Source organism: Seriola aureovittata, chromosome 9 (genome assembly GCF_021018895.1).
Source record: "Seriola aureovittata isolate HTS-2021-v1 ecotype China chromosome 9, ASM2101889v1, whole genome shotgun sequence".
Taxonomy (NCBI): Eukaryota; Metazoa; Chordata; class Actinopteri; order Carangiformes; family Carangidae; genus Seriola; species Seriola aureovittata.
The window spans coordinates 422564-447579 of NC_079372.1; the positions used below are offsets into that span (position 1 = coordinate 422564).

General features: G+C 39.4%; 1 protein-coding gene across 1 annotated transcript in view; it reads right to left on the reverse strand.

Moving 5' to 3' along the window:
* The window catches only part of LOC130174952 (ephrin type-B receptor 2-like), a 48758-nt gene that overhangs the window by 19728 nt on the left and 4014 nt on the right, over positions 1-25016 (reverse strand). Inside the window, 2 exon segments of the mRNA XM_056385206.1 lie at positions 11257-11941; positions 16664-16728. Coding sequence (XP_056241181.1) covers positions 11257-11941; positions 16664-16728 — 750 coding nt within the window.

The window sequence follows — 25016 nt, forward strand, 5'->3', positions numbered from 1 at the left end:
CTGACAGCACTGAGCAGCTCCTTCAGTAACAGGCTGCTGCACCCACAGTGTGTGTTTCTTTGTACTGTCCACTTTGCTGCTGTGATGCTGGAAATTTCCCCACTGTGGGACTAATAAAGGAATATCTTATCTCATCTTAAATTCTAAATTGTGGTATTCACGCTACAACATCATACACCAGCAAAACCAGTGAAGTGGTGGTGACTCCCTACCTTTGAGGAGGTCTAGAAGTCCATTCCTTGATCATTTTTATTCCTGTGTACCTAAGGGTCCACAGATCAAAGTATTCCATGTTATGTATATTGTCATGAGAAGTCCATTGCAGGCAGTAGAACAACTATTCGTAGCACTTCTCTCCGCATTTCATCAATTTCTCTTCTTCCTGCTGCATAAGTGGTTGTGTCAGCCGGTATGCTTGTATTCGTTAGCTTTCTGGCTAAAAAATGGAGGTCCATCTGCAAAGATCCATTTAAGTTTTCACTCCATGAGGCCTGGGTGAAGACAGCAAGCATACCCAAGTGAAAAACCCATGATGCAATTCTTTCAGTCAGAGAAAACACTGCTGTTTACTGCCTCTGTCAATCATTCTAGCTTGAAAGACATGATTTTGCCCTGTCGAATAAGACCAAACAAGGGGGGGATGGGCACTTCTGAGCCAATGCAAATAGAATTTTAAAGGTGTGAAAACAGCTGAGAGGCTGAATGATTTCAAAAGGTTTTTTAGGCAGAAAAATGCTTCAGTATGTTTTTTATTGGTTCATATTAAAGAGTAAAAGCACATTTTTCCATAGTTTTGCTTTTAGAGAGGTTCCTGCCCACCTGTGACAAAATAAACTAAAAAGGCCACAGCTCCTATAATATTAGGCCCAGATGCCTAGAACCTCATACGGATGTAGAAGGAATTGTGATGAGTACTGATTAAAGTAGAAGAATTAATATTCTATTCTCACTCACTACTACTACTTATCTGTCAGTATAATCTAGTATAGCTGTATTTGGTAAGTCCCAAAATGAAAAACTGTGAGCATAATTTTTATTTGCATGTATATTTAAATAGGAATGACAAACAAAAATCGTATTGCAGCACTTTAGAGAACAAGTTTGACCTCAGATATATATTTGCCAGACAATAGCAATAAATAAATAAAATGATAAGTAATTTCAAGCAGTTTTATATATCCTTAAAAATCGATCTAAAATATTTAAGTTAAAAGAGAATTATTGCAGTTATCATGTTTTTTTTGTCTCATACAGTATGAACTTATTCACCTATTACAGTTTGAATTTGTGTGAAGTGTAAAGTGTGAATTTTGAATTTGTTTAAAGTGCAAAATGTGAATTTGTGTGAGTGTGCGCTGATTGTCAGGATGATGTGATCAATTCAAAAGATTTATGGAGTTAAATGTAAGAGTTGTAAGAGTTTAAAAAAAATTTAACTTCTGCTGCTAGGGGTCTCTCAGTCATAACAATGACAAAAGATGTGTTGGATGATGTCATGAAAGAGTGTGGGATCATGGGAGTTGTCTTTACCATCATTACTGTGAGCTTCTACTGGTTTGGATACCTTCAGTGTCAGTGGTTCAGGAAATCAAACAGACCTGGTGATTGTAATCATTAAAAACACAAAATAAAGCAGTTTCACATTTAAAGTCAGTGTTTGACAGACGCTGTGCAGCAGACAGAGACTCAGGGAGGAATTGGGAGCTGACATTGCTGCTACCCTTTGTTTTCGTTGTTCCTTTGATAACTTATGAACCAGAGGTTCAGCAGGTTTTTACCAGCAGCTGAATTATCCAAAGAGGTGTCCTCATCTCAATAACAAACAGACCAGGAGATTAAAACCAGTAGAAACACATAGCAGTTTCAATTTAAAAATCAGAAATTCAGGGGACCCAATAGCTCACCTGGTAGAGGCTTAGTCCTACCCACAGCGGCCCAGGTTCCAGACCAACCCGTGTCCCGCATGTCATCCCCCCTCTTTACCTGACTCTCTCTCACTGCAGCTATCTGAAAAAATAGATAGAGGGTGCGCTGTGCAGCAGACAGAGACTCAGGGAGGAATTGGGAGCTGACATTGCTGCTACCCTTTGTTTTCGTTGTTCCTTTGATAACTTATGAACCAGACATTCAGCAGGTTTTTACCAGCAGCCAAATTATCCATAGAGGTGTCCTCCTCTCTGTAACGAACGGAGGGGATTAAAACCAGTAGAAACACCAATAGAGCAGTTTCACTTTAAAAATCAAAGATTCACCGATCCACTATTTAGTGGACACAGGACAGGACATCTCCAGCAGCTGGGATCTGAGCTGTCTAACATTTCCTCAGCATTTTTCTCTGATAAGTTAAGATCGAGACATCTAAAGACTAAAATCCTTTATGTTGTTAAAATGTATCGTTGAAAACAACCACGATGACACCATTTCAGCAGCACTTCACCTGAGTCTGGCACATCTGGAGAATAAGAAAAGTTACTTGCGGATGCTCCTCATCGACTTTAGCGCCACATTCAATACAGACCTTCCCCAGAACCCTGGCTAACAAACTTGGCCCACTAGGTCTCAACACATCTCTGTATAAGTGGATACTAGACTTCCTCATGATCAAACCCCAAGCAGTACGAATTGGAAAAAGCCCTTCCGAGACTAACGCCCTGAACATTGTTTCCCCCAGGGCAGTGTTCTGAGCCCTCTGCTCATTACTCTAATAACCCACTACTGTTGTGCCAAGTACAACTCAAATCACATCATCAAATTTGCAGGTGACCCAACAGTGATTGGCCTCATCAGCAATGACAATGACTCCTACAGGGAGCAAGTGAACCAACTCATTGCCTGGTGTATTTGTAACAACCTGTCACTAAACACCAAACAAGACTGAAGAGATCACTGTTGACTTTAGAAAGAATCTAAAATGAAGATAGCAGGGAAAATCATCAGGACCTTTCTCACAACTATACAGGATCTGTACCTGACACACTGTCTGAGCAGAGCCACAAAAATAACCAGACTCCACTCACCTTGCACATTTCTTATCCTGTTTTCCCCCAGAAATAATTATACCCAAACATTATTACTTGGAAAATTATCCACAGTTGAAACGCCAGTTCAGCCTCCTAATTGCACTGAGATTTGAGCAAAACAGCTTCTTCAAAAGAGTAATTTGTCATACAAACTATTACAAAAATGTACTGTACTCATTAACTCAAAAACACCATCTTGAGACTGCATATAATCAGCAAATCTGTAGATTTTCTAAGCTGTTTTTAGAGGTTACTGGTTTTTCAACACTTCCCTTTGATGTTAGAATATTGCACTGGCAGTGAAACAGAAAACAGCCATATATGGACACCGTGAACCTTACAAAAAGTGTATCCTAAAACGTCAATCAATCCTGTCTGAATCCATGCTGGGTCTGATCCTGATGAGACAAGGAAAGCAAAATAAAGCATTGCTATCACTACATGCAGTTAACCAAGCCTTCTTACTGAACCAGCTCCTTGAAAATGTCTAGGTATATTCCCTTCCTCTGTATTTGGATGGCTGTTGAATTCAGATTTCAGGCTGATCAGGTCCAAGCTCTTTGACTCTCAACTTCTCCTACAATTTTGTCCTCTCAAAAGGCATTTTTAATGACTTTACTGAATTTTCTCTTTCCATTTTAGCTAGTGTTGAGACTCATTCAAGAGACCAGATGCTTCTTTGCTCCACAGACAAAGGAACTCACTTCCCCACAGTTCCTCACTGTTCACATCCAGGGACGACCCCCCCCAGGGACCTCACTGACCAGTCAGTGTTGGTCAGTGTGTGACATGTGACCCCCCAGGGTGTCACCAAACGAAACCAGATCTCTTTCTCTGTTCATTCTCTCAATCTCTTCTCCTGCTCTCCCCTCTCAGCTCTTCAAGGGGCAACAAGGCCCCAGCCCAGGTCAGAGTTAGTGTAGAACAGCAAAGGCCTTTGTCTGTGTCCCCACAGACACACACACAGACACACACACACACACACACACACACACACACACACACACACACACACACACACACACACACACACACACACACACACCTGTATATACTAGATTAGACATTGTGTGTTTTTACATTGTTAATACATGTCTTTAAGTATAACTACTGGTGTGTTTAGTGTTGCACAAATGTGAATATTGCCAACCTCAACTCAGTAGAATTCCAATCCTTCACTGCAGAAAATATTCATGCAGATAGAGCCAAAGAAAATGACACACAGAGTGTGCAGTCTGAGCCTCAAGCTCGAAATATTGAATTAAACAAAGAAAGAGATTTGGACACAGCATGTTTTTTGTTCTCATTTATTGCTTGTATTCAGATACATTCCATGATAATGGAAGGGGTCATTGTTAAATATAAATTATAAAGAGAAACAAACTTTATTTCAAAACTTCTGTTAACAGACTTCTGTCTGTGGTATAAATGTTGTAGCACTGAAAATGTGAATATTAAATTCACAGTGACCAATAACTCAGTAGTACTAGCATTTTAATGTTATTTCTTAAACTGACTTGAGCACAAAAGAGCAACCTTTGTTCATAGATTGCAACCACAGCAATTTTCCTTCATTATTTTTTTGGCCTGTTGATCTTGTATTTAATGGTTCAATATAATGTTACATTCACACATTCTGGTCTCTTTTTTTTAAAGGATAGTGAAGTTTTAAGATTTTTTTTTTTAGATTTTTACCCTTCTTCATGGCTATTACACATCTCACATTCTAAAGGAAAGATGTACCAACCAGTTTTACATGTTAACATTTTAAAGTTAAACAGAAAGCATGGAAAAGACCATCTTTTACTTAATTTGGTTACTTTCCCCAACAAGTGTTGATGTGCAAAGTACATACTGGCTAGCTTTACTGGCTGAAAAGTTCATTGAGGTTATTTTTATTTTTCTATTTTGTGTGTGTGTGTGTGTGTGTGTGTGTGTGTGTGTGTGTGTATGTGTGTATGTGTGTGTGTGTGTGTGTGTGTGTGTGTGTGTTTTAGTATATAACAGAGAAGGTAATACATAGTTTTTAAAAAGAGAATTTTCCTGTCTCTATTTGTAGTAAGTAAACAAAATTGTACATGAACAAAATTGTTTGTTTTATCCTTAATGAAAATTCTACTTTTATATTATAGCAAATGTAGCTTTTGTTTGTTGTAAAATTGAAGTTGTAAAAAAGTAAAAAATATTGTGACTGATGTGGAGTAACATTTTGACTTGTGACAAGTAGAATTAGAAATTGTGGTTTGTACTGAATCAGATATTTACCTTGAAAAAAGTTAATAAAATAGCTTGTAACAAAATAAGAGTGATTTAATTTGTTTATTCAAAAGTAAAAACTATACTTAATATCAGTGCATCTGTCCTATAAGCGATCACCTCTTCAGGCTGTTTGGAGCTCTCTCTGTCTCGGCTCATCTGCATATTTTACTTTTGTGTTAGGGTTAAGGGGGTTCCTTGGGATTGCGTGTTGGAGCTGCCTGCATAATTCCTTTATCCAATAGCGGGAAATTTGGGTTTTTGTTTGTGGGACGCGGTTGATGGCCTAGTTGGTTTAGTTGGACCTGATGATTTGTTTGTGCGAGGAGTTTTTCTTGTCTTCGTGTGGAAAAGGGAAATCAATGTAAGGCAAGTGTTTTCTGGCACGGGAGCATGTCCATGGTTCAGGGGTTCGCCAGTTTCTGGTTGCCTTCCCTCGCCACTGGGGTATAGTGCATAATTACCTGCCACCATTACCTGAATGAAGACTAGGGTTGAGTTTAGATAGGTAGATTCGGTTAGACAGTCAGCTAGTGGGGAGCGCTTGTTTCTGCCTGTGCCATCTGTTTGGCTTGTGCGCCACCATAGATTTCACTTTGTTGCACTGATTTCACACACACACATGGGTAGGTATGGTACCTGTAGGAATTTTTTACTTTTCCTTCTCAAGAGTTATTAGATTTGTACACGAGAGAGCAACTTCTGAAAATAGCAGAAAACTATAACATTGATGTGGGTGATAAGCCTCAGAAAGAGAGGATAAAGGCTGTCTTGAAGTCATACCTAACGGAAATTAATATTTTGACTGAGGATCCATCAGCTGTTTCTCCCAGTAACGGGTTGTCTCCACCTTTAATGACTACAAATTTTACCATTTGAACAACAAAGGGAGTTTCTACTGTTAGAGCTGGAGCACGAAAAATTCAAAGTAAAAGCAGAGTTAGAAAAAAGGAGTTGGCTGTGGAGAGGATGCGGCAGCAGACAGAGCAGGCCAGATTGGAGCTGGTTAAGGAAGGCAAGATTTCTGCTGACAATGATTTAGGTAGGAAGTTGGCTTTGTTTCCGAGCAGCTTTCGGGGGATATTGATGTTTTAAGTAATTTGCGTATGTTGCCCAAATTGTCTGAGCGTGATCCTGAGTCATTTTTTTCACAGTTTGAGCGCATTGCCATTGTGCGTAATTGGTCGGATTCAGCGCTTCACTGATGTTGCAGTGTGTTCTGACAAGCAGAGTGCAGTTTATACATCCCACTCATATGCAAATATGCAACCACACCACTGAACAGTGATATCCAGCAAGTATTGTACACTGCTTTCCAAACAACAAACCCTGGATCACCAGTAACATCAAGACCCTCCTCAACCAGAAAAAGGAGGCCTTCAGGGATGGAGACAGGGAGAAGCTCAGGTGTGTGCAACATGAGCTGAAGAGGAGATTAAAGCAGGCGAAGGAGGACTACAAAAAGAAAGTAGAGAAGAAGCTGCAACACAACAACACCAGAGAGGTGTGGAAGGGGATGAAGACCATCACTGGCTATAATGAGAAGCAAAGCCAGGCAACATCAGGTGATGTGGACAAGGCCAATGAGTTCAACCTGTTCTACAACAGGTGTGACACAGCCTCACCTGTTCTCTCTCCCACTGCTTCAGCTGCAGCTTCTCCTATGGCATTTCCTCCACAACCTGAAACTGCAGCTGCAACTCCCTCGACGCTGGGGTCAAGTCTCTTGTCCAGCGGAGGAGGTGACGGCAGAACTCAAGAGGCTACGCCCTGGAAAGGCAACAGGCCCGGATGGTGTGTGTCCAAGGCTGTTAAAGGACTATGCAGCCCAGCTGGCTGAGCCTCTCCATAGGATCTTTAACTTAACCCTCAAACAGGGAGGGTCCTGGTCCTGTGGAAAACTGAGGCCACAGGTTGAACATGCACTAGACCTCCTACAGTTCGCCTACAAAGAACATATTGGAGTGGATGATGCCATCCTTTACATGCTCCACTGGGCCCGTTCTTACTTGGATGAGCCAGGTGGTTACATGAGGATTATGTTCTTTGATTTCTCAAGTGCATTTAACGCCATCCAACCTCCAATTCTTAAAGACAAGCTGAAAGGGATGGGGGTGGATCCCTCCTTGGGCAGGAAGAGGAGTACAGGGATATGACAATGGCTGTCAGTTTATGGGGCAACAACTGCCTCCTTCTGAACACCTCCAAGACCAAGGAGATGGTCATGGATTTTCGGAGGTCTAGGCCCACACTTCAGCCAGTAAACATTTAAGGGAAGGACATTGAGGTGGTGCAAACTGGACTGGTCCCTGAACATGGATGCCATCTACTGGAAGGGTCAGAGCTGGCTCTTTTTCCTCAGGAGGCTCAGGTCCTTTGACGTCTGCAGTGAAGTGCTGCACATGTTTTATAAGTCAGTGGTGGCCAGTGTACTCTTTTATGCTGCAGTCTGCTGGGGCAGCATCACAAAGAGACTGGACAAGCTGGTCAAAAAGGCTGGGTCTGTGCTTGGCAGGAGTCTGGACTCACTCAAGACTGTTTTGGAGAGATTCATGCAATGTAAGATTGAGGACATCTTGGCCAATGCCAACCATCCTCTCCACAACATTCTGGCAGGACAGTGAAGCAGCCACAGGTGCCACAAATGTCTCATCTCACTGCGCTGCAGAACAGAGAGGTTCAGGAGATCCTTTGTTCCCACTGCCAACAGGCTATACAAAACCTCAGCCAAAGGAAGTGGACTAATCTAATTATTTATTTATTTTTAATTTATTATTATTATCAACAATGAGCTACTGGACACATGAATTTCCCCTAGGGGATCTATCTATCTATCTATCTATCTATCTATCTATCTATCTATCTATCTATCTATCTATCTATCTATCTATCTATCTATCTATCTATCTATCCACATCTCACAGCTTGTCTTAGTTCTTTTGTGTGACTAACATCATTTTGTTGTCAATAAATTTATAATTGTTGGTCCCAACCTGCATTTCCTTGCATTTTGTCATGGCTTTAGAGCTGGGTTGTGACTGTTATGTTGACTCAAAATTCAATGTTTCAACCAAATCATAGAAGAAAATAAATAAATAACTAAACAAATTTAGCTGTAACAAATTAGATTAATTCTTTTAAATTGATCCTAACTATAGTGTGTTTATATAGTATAGTATATAGTTCATTGTACACAACACTGGACCTCTGTATTTTTTCAAAAGTGTATATAACAAAATTAACAAGACAAGATCTCAAACTTTCTAATCTGATCACCAGCGTCATTGCTTGTGTGAGGGTGATCTTGTCGTTACTACAAGTCTACAAGGAACTAGAGTTTTGGTGGCAACTACTTGTAGTTCAATCTTTCTTTCCCAGACATCATGTGACCAGTATCTTCCGTATGTGGTCGTCCATTGTGAGTTAGTTTCAGCTGAGTGAATTAACTAGTTGCATAGCTAGCTAACAATAATTATATCCATCTACTGTCAGACTAATACATTTTCAATGAAAGATTCTTTTATTTCAAGTCAGTTTGTATAAAGTGAAATGTATGTTTGGCACCCCTATACATTTTCATTAAATAGATATCAGTTTAATTTCTTCATTGACAGATAAAAATGAAAAGACAATCAAAGCTCAGCTTTGTGAAGATAGACAGGACAAGATGAGGAGACAAAGAAAAAGAGAGATAGTGATAGAGTGAGAGAGGAAGATCAGGTGCACATAGAAAAAGTGAAGTCTAAGTAAGATTAAATGTCAATTTATTTATGATTCAATCATTTTATTTATTTATTTTTTTGCAGTGCCTTTGCTGTTCAAGACGAAAAAAAACTGACTAATTACCATAGAGATAAATATTCTTTGGTAATGGACTGAACCTATAGGCTCGGTTTAGCAACAACACAAACCTATCATAATCCTAGTGTCACAATAAAGTGTAATTGTAGAAACATGTTTAGTTATAGTTTGAGATACATTTCTATCATTTCCACTAATGTGGTATAAAGCTGTTGTCTTCCAATTACTGTCCTCCAAAGTCTTAAATGCCATATGTAGATAGAAGAAATCCATTTTTTGTCACAGCGCATGCCCCCTAGCAAGCTCAGTTTTTGCTTTGTGATTACAGAGGTTTCTTTGTACACTAAGGATTATGTAAAGTCCTTCTTCAGCCAATAACCAGGGGAGAACCAGGGGAGCAGATCATCAGGATTAATGATACAGATTGGATAGAAGACTTTAATACCAGGAAGAGTGTGCACAGCTGGCAACCACAGGATGTCTCAATTACAATTGAATCAGAATCATCACTGCACACCTTAGAAACTGTTTTAAATGGAAAGTAGCTAACTAACCAAATTATATGAACAGAGAAAACCATGGTATAAAAGTTGAGAAAAATACAACTAAAATACAGTGGCAAGAAAAATAAAACACACTCTTTGAAAGATCAGATCTTTATCTCAGTTACATTAATGAACAAACACACTCTATTTGAAAACATGATTCAAACTGTCTCAGTGTAGCTTGAAACAGACTGTGAACCCCTCATCAACAGAGGCTAACTGAAGACAGGAGTTATATATCAGTCAGTCAGTCAGTCAGTCAGTCAGTCAGTCAGTCAGTCAGGGACACCAGATTGGAGGTTTAAATGGTTAGACACACTTTGACTTAAAAACATCACTCAAAGATTTAGAGAAACATCAGCTGATGTGAACCAGTCCTCACAACAAAGATCTCAGAGACTGAGGATGAAGAAGAGGTGATGAGCATGAAGCTGAAATGGTCACAGAGTTGAGATCATCATCAGTCCACAGGCAGACAAACTGTATATAGATGAAGATGATTCAGTTCTGTGGCTGCTGTTACTCCGTCAGTAATGTAACAAAGAAGCTCGGAGTCACAGCTGAAGGCTTAAAGCAATCATTTGAGCTGGTTCGTATCTCTGTTCATGAGTCAGCCACACACACATCATGGAGCATGGAGTACTGCCATGGACACCACAGAGGAAGTTGGTGCATTACTGACCTGAAGTAAGTCAAAGAGCAGCTTGACTCTCCACAACACTACTGGAAAATGTTTGATGGACTGGTAAGACCAAGGTTGAACTGTTTGAAGAACATGCAGCTCTATGTGTGGACTCAAATTGAAATAGTCTGAGAATAAAAAACTCCATTGTAGTTAGGATAAAATATTGGCGGACAGTTTTTGTAAAATTTTTTTAATTGATGTTCTTTGTTTAGCCATTGGAACTGCAAACAGACACATTGACAGGCTATAGCAGTTGTATAGCAGTTGTCTATAGCAGTTGTATAGCAGGGCTTACAATGTAAAGCCTTGGGCTAGGGAAATTAATCTTACAATAACTACTGACAAGGTGCTCCAAAAAGGCACCAAATTTCCAGTTTCTCTGTGGCCATGTGCAGTGGGCTGTTCTTTTACAGTGTGTATTTGTACACATGCTCAGCAAAATGATGCTGCCTTGTCAGTCAGTGCTGCTGTCTCCATGCTGAAATATCTCAACAAATACTGTATTGAGTGATATTCATGCTCCCCACACAATGAATTCTAGTGACTTCCACGTTTCATCACTGACTGACTGAATGTCTTCAAAAATAACAGAGGTCCAGGTATTTCAATGCATAAGTGAAACCTTTGCCTTGCTAATGGCTCTAGTACATTAGAAATAAAAAATTCTATAATCATGTTTTGATTACATTTTTGTACACGGTGCAATACTTGCTGAGATATTATTATTTATAATTATTATAATTATTATTACTATGTTTTATTAGTCTTGACCAATGTGCCTATATTTTCATTCCCATACTGCTACTGAGGCTAAAACCACTCAATTATAGTTAACAGTAAAATTTCAGTTGACTAAATGAAATGTTCAGCATCTGACACAAGAAGATACAAATCTGCTGTGGCATGAAATGAAGAAAAGTAAACAGAAGTAGCAGTGGCAGGTTCCTACCTCTGCAGAGTGTACCGTTGTCCACCACTTCATAGCCAGCTTTGCACATGCAACGCCCGATGGGTACCATCCATTCCCCATCCCCATTACAGTACAGCTTAATGGGTACATCCACCTCCTCCCCATTGGGAACACACACCCCTCTGGCAGCCACCAGTGAGGTGCTCTCTGCTCCAGACAGAGTCTCAGGGAAGACGGCACCATTTTGGATCACTCTGGGACATTTTCTGTAGAAGACTCTGACAGCAATGAGTGACATGCAGGCACCGTAATCCTGGAAAGCGAGGTAGAAGCCATTGCGCGAAACAGGTCCAAAACTCCGGACTTCACTGTTAATCTTCATGATGCGTCCACCAAGATCAACCTGAGAGAAGCTTTCATCAGCTGCTATAGTGTCCACTTTCACCCAGGGGTTCTCCATCCAGGATGGGGATGATTTAGTAGCCATGTCTGAGTCTGACTCATAGTAGTACAGGTTGAAGGTCTCCTTGCAGGAGCCAGGGACATTGGGTATAGAACTGCAGTCACGCACTGAGAACTTCATCTGGACGTGGATGCGCTGAGCACCACGGCGGCGGATGTATTTGGTGCGTACCCAGTTGTTCTGGCTGCTATCAAAGACATTGCACACCTGGTATGTTCGTATGGTGTTCATGTGTTCATCATAGCCGCTGACTTCTTCCCACTAAAAGAAAGACAAAAAACAAAACTACAGTGACACAGAAAAGACACAAGTACAAAAACACAAATACTTTGACAGTAACAGTTACTTTCCAAACCATAACGCCAAAACAGGTCTTTTATCATTATCTACCAGGCTTGAAATTCATGACAATGTTTAAAAAGAACCCTCATGTCGCGATCACTCAGAAGCATCAGAAATACAAATGTTTACATGCTGAATAATAGTGCCTGTTTTCTTTTTGCCCTTTTTTTTCAACCAGTCGTTTTGAACACAATTATGATTATTGTCAAGGAACAGGATGAACTGAAAGACCCTAACTTCCTCCCAAAACCAGCCTAGAAGCCAGAAATGGCCATTTTATTCACACAACAGACATTTGAAATGTTTATTATGGCAGAGCATAGTTAGACATTGGTTTCAAGTTCATCACCCCCAATATCTCTATGTGAACATAACTGTGGGGAGTGATGAGCAAATATCTTAACCCCCCGGGCCAGACACTGCAGGTGGATGCTGTGGTGGTGGTGGTGCTGAAACAACAGGCAAATGGTGAAAATTAGCTTCTCTTACTGTTCCAATCTCCATGATGTTGAATTTTATTGCAACAACATAAAGTAAAACTAGAAAAGGCATGTGAATGCTGAGAGCTGAATGAGGTTGCAGCAATGCTGAATAAGCTGAAGCAACTACTGAAGCAATGCTTAAGTAGCTGACACAATGACTGAATATTAAAAGCAGAACTTGTAAGCTGGAAGTTGAATGGAATGAAATGGTTGTAAAAGGGCTGAGTTGTTGATAGAAAGTGTAACAAACACAACAAAACTGTACAAAAATATACAAAATGTATGAAACAGAAAAACAGATCAGTTGAAAGCTAAGTGGCCTAAATTAAGAAAAATAAAGAAATGTACAGGCGAAACTCATAATATCACACCTGAAAGAGATTTCTGACACCATGGTTAAAATGGCTGCTAAAATAGTTGAAAAAGCAGCTCATATTAATTAACTCATAGCTTCAAAAATTATACATATTATCAAAAAATGGAATATAAGCATAAATCTCCTGAAGAAGCTACACATTTTGATAGTTGAACAGTTTATGTAGCGCAAAGTATGCTGGAGAGGTTAACAACCAAGGAAAGTAAGTTACAAGTGTAACACCAGTGGAGTAGGCTCAGATGTTTGCTGCTGTATTTACTGTCGTACTGTCCAGTCTGAACTGTAATCTATGTAAACTCTATGAGTACTAACTTGTAAACAGCTTTCTGCCTGTGTGTCTGTATGTCTATGTTACTCTGTGTGTGTGTGTGTGTGTGTGTGTGTGTGTGTGTGTGTGCGTGTGTGTGCGTGTGTGTGCGTGTGTGCGTGTGTGTGCGTGTGTGTGTGTGTGTGTGTGTGTGTGTGTGTGTGTGTGCATGTGTGAGTGAGAGAGAGAGAGGCTGGCTGTGGAAGACACAGAACTCACACAAATCTGAGGGAGAAAGGAGTCAGCGAACCTCCCAAACTCCTGCCATTTAATATAAAATGGTACATAATATCAGCAAAATTATCATACCTACAACTTGACAACAAATGATGTTAGACACTCCAGAATCACAAATGTATTATTCAGAATCACTTTGGGATCATCTTACATCACCATATCTCAACTGCTGTCTTCTATGTGGGACTAATTTGTCGACCATAGGGACCTGGCCCCATTCTGATGGTTTTAGGTGAGCAGATGTACAGGGTGGGCAAAATAGTTTGTCAAACCCACATTAATGTTTTTTTCTGCACAAATCAAGATTGTGATTGAGATACATTTTTTGATATTTTCCTCACAAATGAAAATAATTTCTGATTGACTAAAAACTAACAAAGCCTTAGTTGCCATAATGTAGCCCTGCTAATTTATAAGTCTTAGTCAAAGTATGTATGCCCTTAGGAAAAGATACAGCTCTATTGTTTCATCTGCTGTGGTGGGTGGGAGTGGGAAGTTCTCTGCCATTAAAAGGCAACACATCATGAGGTCCTCTCTGTTGGCATTCTTGTTTACAAGCCTCCACTGTTTCCTGCCCTCCTCTTTTTGTTTAAATCAGGAATAAAAATATGTCTGTGACAAGCAACGTGAAAATGAAGCCAGCAAGCTCTTAACAAAGTTGTTTGCCTACAAGATTAATAATGATGTTTGGATGATATTGTTGTGAAAAGTGAGCTACAAGACTGCTGCTTAGCCTACATGATTAATATCTTGTAGCACTCCCGAAGGAATTTAATGGGATTGTTACTGTTAAGTGTAGCCTGCTCCTTTTCATTTTTTAGTTTGTGTCAGACTCTGGCTGTGAGTGGCAGTTTGGGAGCATTTTAGATGCAGCACTTCAATGAACAGGGGAATGAAAGTCACTTATGGATCCCAGTTAGCAATAGGTGCACTCAATTTGGATGTCCCTGCTAAGCGGCGAAGGCAGAGCAAAAATGTTTAAAAGGAATGTGAGCAGTATCTGTAATAAATCCTAAGTGTAGTAACTGCAACTATGACAACAAACAATAAATCAGCAAAGCCAAACTTCAAAATCTCCTTTACACTTGCTGCATTGTGATGGGGATTCAATGACAATCTCATCATGATTTAGTTAAAATAGTGGTTAGCTATCATTGGATCAGGTCAACAAAACTGGCATGTGCCTATGTTATACTTGAGATAATGGATAGCTACTGTTGTACTCACTGTGCCTGGATTTTAAGTGCAAATGTTGCCTACAAAAATCTTGATAAAGGGTTGGTTTCTTGAAGACCTGGTCACTCTCTCTCTCTATCTCACACACACACACACACACACACACACACACACACACACACACACACACACACACACACACACACACACACACAGATAGAAACACAGACAATCTAACATACCTAAGTGATATTCAAACTGCACAGTACATTCTGCTTGTCAAAGAAGTCTCCAGTGAAACAGTCACTGTCCAGGTCTGGATCCTTCAGGTCTTTTCTCTGTCTATCCTCCACACCATGGTGGTCGAGAAACTCCAACAAATGTCTCACTGTACTTTGGGTCACAACATACTCAGCTGCAGTTCAAATGGTATAGCTTGTATCCATAGCCACCCCTGCCCCTCCAGCTGAACAATGAAAAATGATGCTTCCTCCAGTAGCTTGGACTCATTCTTTCCTATGTACAGCCCCATGCATTTTAAAATCCATCTTAGTTTATGCATATTTATCACAATGTCATCCACCGTGCTCAATAGCAGCAGAAACTCACCATGTCTCAACCCAAGCATGAGACAGAACTTGATTAAATCCTGCAAATGAGCCATATTCTTTCATTTATTCTCAGCACACTGTTTCCTTTGAAGTTTTGATATTTTAACATGACACGTTTCATGTTATAATATAAATGATCACGTTATAATGTGAAATGTTTTATATTATAACAAGTTATCATGTTATAGCGTGGAACGTTAAAATATAAATATTATATTGGTATAACAAGAAAGGTTTCTTGTAATTACGTGAGTATAAGTTTATATGTCGTAATAACGTGAAAATATATTGTTATAACGTGACAAACATCTTGTTATAACAATATACTTTTGACGTTATAATGTGATACTGATTCTGATTCTTTCTGGCAGGCAAGCAATACACCCACAACATTGTAACATCATATTGTATTTTATTGTATGCTTTATTTGTTTTTTTCTTCTCTGGACTTAAACAACTGTTTTGAGGAAGTCTTCAGTTATCAAAATAAGAGCTATGAAATGTTTGGTCCATTCTCTGTGATTGTCATAAGTCCTGTTTCTAGCAGAAAGTCCTCAGAAAACTTGACAGTGTCAGTTTTCCACTGTTGATAGATAACACAGTGATAATCCGTGACTGCACTGATATATGACTCAGGATGTTGAACTCAATGTATATATCCTAACGTCAGGTGGGTGTGACAGTGACAGTTCACCAAGGAGACTGCTGCCCCTTGGTAATCAGAAGGTGGCTTACATAAAAGGAGGCTCTGATGCAGCTGTTATTTTCTCTGACAGAATGAGCATATTTAGGTGGGAAGTGATCTTCGAATTTCAGGGGTTTGGTTCCAATTCAGAATTTAAGTTTTTGTTAATTCTCCCTCATCTTTATTTTCTCACTAATGACCATGGTGGTTCTTATACCCACTGACTGTTGCTTCACAACAGTATTGTGACAAGTTTTCAATTTCATTTCATGATTATTTTTTTTTTCCATAATGAGTCACGTCCTACTTTGAGTTTCACAAAGATCGACAGGTTGAGTGCAATAAACTGGTTGGCAATCCTTGATGTAGATGTGTTGTTGGGCCCCTATTATAACTTACAGTTTCAATATTTCCCCTGAAACTTTGGTTAACCAGTGTTCTTCAGCTGAATTGATTCGTTGAATAATTAGTTAGATAATTCACATATACTTTATTGGTCACAATTGTGATGTGATTTTACTTTTCCTTAAATATGTGAGAACTTCCATCACTGTAGAATTATCTCTGTCTGAGACAATGATGTCTAAACTGGAAATCAGTACACGTTGGTCAACTGATTGTCACATGCTGATGAACTCATTGTCATTTTGAGAGATTGATGTGTAAAGGTTTCCAGCTGTCATTCAAAGGTTTTTAGTGAAGTCACCAAGGCTGCTGCCACACTCAACAGGTCATCTGTTCCTCATGCGTTGGTTTGTTTCACTCACCCCCTGTGATGGGTAGATGGTCCAGCCCAGTTCTGCAGTTGCTGTTGTTGAGTCCATTAGTACTTCTGCAGAGGACGGAAATGAAAAGGTCAGAAAAAATATCCAATCATGTTTCCTTCTGTACTTTTTATAAAGGGATATGTAAGTTTAAATCAAACCACACAAATTCATTAATAGAATTTAGTAATGTTATTTCACAGTACAGTTAAACACTATGTGTTCTTGATGGTTTCAGCCAGAGGAGAATCTGTCACCCTCCAACCAGAGCTGATAACAGCACTAGAAAGAGCTTGTATGAATCCAAAACTGTTAATGTGCCTTTAAGATCAAACTATACAATAAAATCACATTTTACATTTACTTACAACAGGCCTATTCACATTTTACATTTACTTCTATTAGGCCTATTCTTCAGCAGGCCTCCCATCAAATCTTACTTGATGCCTGTATTAAAGCAGTAGAAGCAAAACTATTTCTGTTCTAAGCAATAATATAATAATATATATGAATATTTATGATTTGATATGCTGAAATTTCAGTATGGAACATTTTACTGAAAAAAGGGAGAGCAACAAGTGTGCACGCCTTTTCTGAAGTTGCATCACTTGTGTCAGTAGTTCACATCAGAACAACTGTTTTTTAAAAGGGCTTCTCAAAAAAACATATTATATATGACACTTAAAAAATAAAGACTGCCTACACTAATGTCATTAAAAATGATTTTAACTTCATCAAACATGAATCCTCTGGGAGAAAGAGCAGTATGTATGAGGGTAGATTCCTGGTAGATCACAGTCTAATATTGCTTTGTCTGAGCTGTGAAATCCTGTCTCATACATATAGTGTTTTTCTTTCTGATAAACTGAAAACATTTCTCACTGGTTCCTGAAACAACACGCCCCCATGGACACACCGACACAAGACCTTCCATTTTTTAAACACCATGTAGCCTGTTAAATTCCACAACACCCTGACAGCCACTCTGCCTGCACTGGAAACATCTGCTCATCCTTTCAGTGCATCTATGAGCCAATGAGTGGGGTCCATAATCTCACTGCCATCCCCCCACTACAGAAGAGAAACCATGTCAAGTGAACCGTGCTGCTGTATCCAATGAGTGTTCAATTATTCACATCATCCTGAGTAGAGGCTGTTAGTAGCTACAGATCACAGCTCATGTATTTCAATCTGTTTTAATGGAGCTCTGTGTGTTGTGTTTTTTAAGTGATATCCTCTTATATATATATTATTTCTGTTTTGTTTGGAGCTACATTCAATACACTCATTTTGTGTATTGAATGTAGCTCCAAACAAAACAGAAAGAATTCAAACATGCTGCTTTCAGTTTGACAGAAAGTAGAATTACTAATGACTAAAGATGGGTCAACATAAAATGACATTTGGCTTCTTTCTATTCTAATTATTTTCAGAAACACAAAGGTTCACCTAGTGCACTGTAGAGGATAAACTATTAGTCATTAAAAGTAAATCAACAGACAATCTGCAACTATTTTTGATAAAAGATGAATATTTTCAATCAAACGTTCCATCTGGTTTCAGCTCAATGAAATAATAATAAAAGTGATGGCTTGATGCATGTTTGCATATTCTCATGAATGTTTAGACTGGCCAAACTTGGTTAGAGACATTTAGTGTTCTATTTCCATACAACAGAAGGACTTACAGAGTTGAAGCATTAGAGACTGAGACATCATGACTAAATGCTGGATCCTACATTTCCCATCATGCAACTAAAATCTTTTCGTCAGATCCTCTATGCCTGGAAGAGACCTTGTTCCTCTGTAGCCTCTGAAACAGAATTAGGCCTAATTCTGTTTGGTCTTTACACCTCTCATTGTGAGTATGACACCACACATACTGTTTGAAGAGAGACTGTCCGAGGTCCTGAAGTCAAAGACACAGAAGCAGCCTGGAGGAAGTTATTCAAACCACTGAAGATAAAGAGGACACCTTACAACAGCAAGTTCGTTTAATCCTTGAAGGTCCATGTCATTGAAACTTCACAGTCTCCTCCTGTTTGTTACATAAATGTAAAATATCTTACACTAGCCCAGCATTAATCTATACTAAGTATTTGCAATTAGAAAGGCGTGTGGAGCCAGGGCTTGTCTGAGTCTTCACAGTGGTGGTTAGAGAAAGAGTGACTGTCATTGCTGGTTTTAAACCTTGGACTGGTCAGATAAATCAGTGTTTGCCCCTCCCACATTACCACCATTGAGATACTAACTCCATAACTCTATAAGGTACTAACTGTATTACTCCTGAGCAGCTTTCAGTGTGGCTGACTCTCTCTGAAAAATAAGTCCAGACAGACAGCAGAAGATGCAGGGGAGAGACTTTCAGCACAGGAAAGACACGCAGCACATAATCATGAGACAGAACAGGACAGGGGTTGGCACTGCATGAAGTGGATGAATGCCACTGTCACACCCGGTGTCTGGCTACCATGCAGCTGATTAATGTTCAAAGCAGCAGGCACATTCAACATTGCTCCAGAAATTATAATAATATCAATGCTATAGTTATAACTTCATATTATTAGTGTCAGTCTTGTATTGGTTTTCCATGTCAGGATGAATGCAATCATCCACTGTTGAATCCAAATGGCCCATTTTTCCGGCTGCTCGCTTCCTGTTAGTATCAGCAGTGATTAATGAGGAACTGGGAGGGAGTGGCAAGCTAGGTGTCAGCGCCGCTACTAAACAGGAATAAAGAGGCCAAGAGCACTGACCCGCAACCGATTCCCACAGACTCAGCCAAGAAGGAAGCAGGAACAACGGAGGAGATTTGAGATCTGAATGTGTCTCTGTTCTAATGGAACGATATAGCCCATGGTGTTTTACACTTTTAGTTTCTAGTCATGTAGACCTTGCTATAAAAGAGTACAAAGAGTTTTGCAATGGGTACCTAAACTTTACTACTTCTTTTACTTCTTCTTTTTATAACTGTAAAATTTTGCTTAAATATATAATATTTTCTATGAAACCCCTTTTTTCTTTTAACATAAGCTTAAGTTCTCAATTGTTACATTAAACATCTAAACACAAGCAGCCCCAGAATGAAGATGTATGCCTCAACAAAATGGTCTAACAGTGGCACTAATCAATATTTAAATACAGACAATGGATCAGTTGATTATCTAGAATGGGAGAGACGTCAGTGACAAACTCACAGAGAATTATTGCTAACTCTGCAGATCCTCTCAGCTATACTAAGCTTATCCTCAGCTGGGTTTGTTGGCCTGATGACAGCTTGGGTCACATGTCACCCAGTGATCAACAATAACTGGTTGTTGTGGAGGGAGGGCATACCCAGGTGTGAATGTGGAAGATTATGGGGCAAGCAGTTCAGTTAGAACTGTTACTTAGCAAGATTCACTTCAAAACTGGTACGTCCATGACTCGACTCAGACTTAGCTAAACTGTAATTTTTGCCATGTTTAGTGTTCATTTTGTGGCTAGCTCTATTTGGGACTGATGTTGTAATATTGAGGGACAGTCAAGATAAACAGTGTGAACATTAAGACTACTTTGAAGCCATCTAAACAAGAGTAGGAGATTGGATGCCTATAACTGTACTGCAGTGATAGCTCATCTAGCTTTGCTGCTCTGTTATCCCCACCACACACAGTAGTGTGTGTGAACTACTATAACTCTAACTGAGGGTCACAACGCAACATTTCACAAATCATCAATCAAACAATCAATCACTCAATCAACTAAAAAACACAAATTGCACTTTAAAACACACACCGGGTTTCTCTGTCTCTATGTTTCAGGCCAAACAGCTGGAGAAACCTTTGGTCTGTTCATAACAGACATGATGACTGACTGTGGTAACTCTACAGCAAACTGTGAATGAAACAAAGAATAACAATGTTTACTGTTAATATAAAAATTTAATTGAAGAATAAAACAATATTCTTCAGTGTGCTTGGTCTCACAGTGTAGTTCAGAAAAATAAAATACAATCGGTTACTCAAAATACAGGTCAGTAACAAACAAGACTTGGTACCTGACCGTCTATGGTAAAATCCAGATTTTTCTAATTGCGACGTCATCTGACAAAATCACCAAACGCATAAATTAATGACAAAAACTGAGCTGTGATATCAGTTTACTGTAAACTGATCAATAGAACACTCTAGCACAGCTCACAGCCTCTGTCTGGAACTTTATTTACTTCACCTCCACACTTTTATTAGAGGCAGGTCTTTAAGTCTAACTCCCTCTGTTTGATATGTAGAATTGGTCATAATGGTACTTTACTGTGAAGCCTTGATTTCAGTTCCTAACGTTTAAAGTTACTGCATTATGCGTTAATACAAACTCATCACTTGTAATGAAAGTAGTTTATTTGCTGTGATGGAGACGAGGCTCAGTGTATTGGAAGCTCTCCTCTGCTTCCCTTCATATCCTGAGCAGCCAGTAAACAGGAGTGGCTCCATAGACTGCGGCTTGGCACTCCGCTGACCAGTGGTGGAAATATCATCAGTCAGTCAGTCAGCAACATTCAAGATCATAGAGCTGGCCCCACTTTTGCAGTCCAGCCATAAAGTCTGAACATACTAGTTACAATGAGCTAAGTTGGCAACACTGCAGACTTTAAATACCCCCTTAATAGAACCTGTTTGCACCACAAACTCTAACTTGGTGACGAAGCACTCAGATGACCAGTGGTGGAAATGTGATCAATCAAATAGTCAGTCAGTCCGTCACTCGGGGACATACCAGTTTATAGGGTTGGCCCTGCTGGTGCAGTCCAACTAAAAACAGCAATCTTTTCCCAGTTTACAGTCATGTGCATATACTATTGTCAAAAATCTTGTGCTGACTGTCCATCCTGTCCTGTTGTCATCATAACACTGAATGCTTTCTCCTGTCACACACTGAGGTAACTGAGGTGATGTGTATTCTCCCTGTATACATCCACATTTCAATAGTTTGACAACTTTTGTATACATGGTAACGAGCCTGCAAAATCAATGTAATAAACGTCTTGCTAAGATCAGAATAATATTATTTCAAACGTATAGTTGAATTTGTCACATTGCTGCTGATTTCCATCCACAGTGATCTGAGGTTAGTTTTGAACAGAGAATCTGCTTTAGGTGTTGAACACTGGCTGACTGACTGACTGAGGTATCCATGACTTTTGGACAGTTTAGTTCACATGGTGGATGTGTTATGTTAAGTGCAAAAGTGTGAGTGACTGTAAAAAAACTGTAACTCAGAATCAGTTCATCAGATGGAAGTTAGTCTCCCCCATCCAGATAGTCAGAAGTTTACGATGATTGTTGTGCGGCTGAAAAGACATCAGTCGGACAACAACCATCCTCCGACATTTAGATCCATTGCATAAAGTCTGGATAAAAGTGACTTGGTGAATTGGTTCTGTCCAATCACAGACAAGATTTCCTAAATGTGAAATGTCATTGTTTTTCTGAGATGTTGTGCCACCATATTTTTCTGTTTCAGTCATCTCTATTATGATGTTCAGAGATCACAATGCAAATTACACAATATTCCCAATAACATGCCTATAGTATCAGCCAGATCATCTGCAGCTTTGGGAAACATTTTAAAGATAAATATAGTGACAACTGTCTGACAAGTGAAAAGTTACTCTTTGAAAGATGGACGGTACAGTCCTCACCGTTCTACACCCTCTGGATGCATCATTAGGACAACACTGTACTGCAGAAAGTAGGACTGTATGCTGATAGAGGAAGATAGACTGGTTGGTAAGGGCTTCATCTTAGAGCAACATAATCAGCCACAACATTAGAAGAACAGAACAAGCACTGAAGTGACATACATTAGTGTGAACTTCTGAGTTCTCCTTTTTTAAAATCTAGAAATCTTGAAATCTAATAGACAATGAATCATGTAAATTTAAATAATGGGTAATTGGTATTGTCTGCTACTGTGACAATGTTTCAATATTATATTGCGTTAACATATTTATATTTATGTATTCAATATATGTATATTGTGTTACTATATTTATAGTTGAATACCCTTATGTTTAAAGCCCACTTTATTCTTAGTGAGTGAGGCAGATCAAGACAATAAATAATGATACTACAATAACTGCATCTTTATAAAAAAATTCATTGATTTATAAAATCTACAGACACAGGCCATACACATTTTTAAATAAGATAAACTGTGAATGTACCAGTTTCCTGTGTGCAGAGCAGCAAACATGAGAGATTTGGGAGAGAGGAGAGAGGGAGACACAAGTTAATATATTTGTTAATAATGAAGACCATAGCATTTAAAATGCAGGCGGGTTGCTATTGGCTGGTGCTCCTGATGGGAGCTGGAGCAGGGAAATGGGGACAGTGTGGGCTGACGCGGGCAGGGGCAGCGGCGGGGGTGCAGTGGTATATGTTGCCCTCTTTTCGTGACTAGACATTCGTCATGGCAGCTCCGCAGTCTCTGCAGTTTGAACACGACTGACTCGACACAATATGTTACTGGAAATCACTTGACATGAAAGAAGTACTGAATGTCAACACTAATGACATCCAACACAGTCTGGAGCCCTTACTGAATCTTATTGGTTGTATATTTTTCTGTATTTTATTTTGGGACAGAATTTATATTTTGCTAAAACCTGTGTTGGATGCTCATTCCTATCATACATGCTCTCTTTCTCTGTCCTGCAATATATATATATATTTAGAGAGCTCTTGTTCTGCCTTTCTCCGCATGATTCAATGAAAAGTAGGGCAAAGAGGAGGAGAGTGGGCCAACTAAGTCCAGCTCACATAATCCTTGTAGGCTGTGCCACGCTTTGTATGCCACACTGGATTAAACCCATAGGGACACATCAGCGAAATTCACTTTGTTTCCTGTCAAAGTGCAGCCTCCATGCTGCTTTCAGCACCATATTCAGCGCTGCATTACTCTCACCATTGTTTTTTCATTCGGTATCAGACTTTGTTTCATTAGAACCTAAATGTAACCTGTAATGTTAAAGTCAATCCAAAATGTAGATATCATACACATACAATAGAGTGTATTTTCAGTCTGCTTAATGCAAGACCATCTCTTGTTCTTTAATAAATGACTGGATTACCATATAGGTAAAGTGGGTAACTGCCCCAGGGCTGCAAGGAATCCCAGGGGCCCTAAAAGGTCTGTTGTTAGTAGGTTGTAATTTGATTAATGGAGGATTTCTTTACTAAAATGTCAAATAATGTGGATTGTACCTGAGCTCAATTGGTGTATTCAGGTATCACCTGAGGGCATCAGCATTCTGTCAGGAAGTAAACACTGTGAAAGCCACAGAGTTTCTTTCTTCTCTACCTTCCACTGGAAATTAATGTGTCATGTCATGCAAAAATTAAAGCAGTGGGGGAGTGTGCAGGGCTTTTGAATGTGCAGGTATCACTTTGGTAAAATTTAAATCAAATGTGCTTTTAATTATAGCTTTTAAAACTAAAATCATAGTTGGGTGTTCTCTGCTGTCTAATACTGTCATCAATTGAAAACTGCAGCGGGCTGCTGGATAACACAGTAAGTGCACTGACTGATTGAGCAGATGTCACTTGGACTAAATCTTGTGATTTCCTGAGGAAAGAGAATGTGCTTCAGTAGATTTATAAAGTTCTGCTTCAGTGGTTTCACAGTCTCAGTGTCTTGTTGGGGAAAATGCACTGAAGTACTCGTGCATTTTACCTGTGGAGAAATGTCATGGCAACCAGAAGAAGGCCATGGAGTGACTAAAGGTGGCTCTAATTCCCTTCCCCCCAATTCAGTCCCTGTATTTATCTTACAAATGTGCAATGTTCTCAGCGAGTTTAATAAACAAGATGCTTTGTGTTACAAATACAGGGTGCAGTAAATAAGTATTCACAGTGACACCTTTTGTCTGTTTCTGTTGTCACACAATGTTTGAAAACAGTTTGAAACAGTGAAACGTGGCCCATTAAGACTACATGTTAACCAGCAGACACTTCCACACTGCCGCTAAAATCCAGATTTTATAACCACAACATTGTCTGACTAACTCACCAGACACATCAGTTAAAGAATGTGTCTCTGGATTTGTCACTAGGAGTAAAAAAAAAGTGTCTAAAGGCTGCTGAGTTGGCAACACTGCCTGTCACCCAAGCACAACACCCCCCAACGCCCATGTCATGTCGTCATGTTAGCATGTGTTACTTGTGTTACTATCATAACTACATGAGTTGATTACATATTTTCAAAAAATATATGGCATGTGGTTGTCATCTCAGGAACTGAACTCTTAGGTAACAAGTAGGCAAGTTAGCCACACAATTAAAACCTACTTCAGTTAAATATTACTGGAGACATTTCAT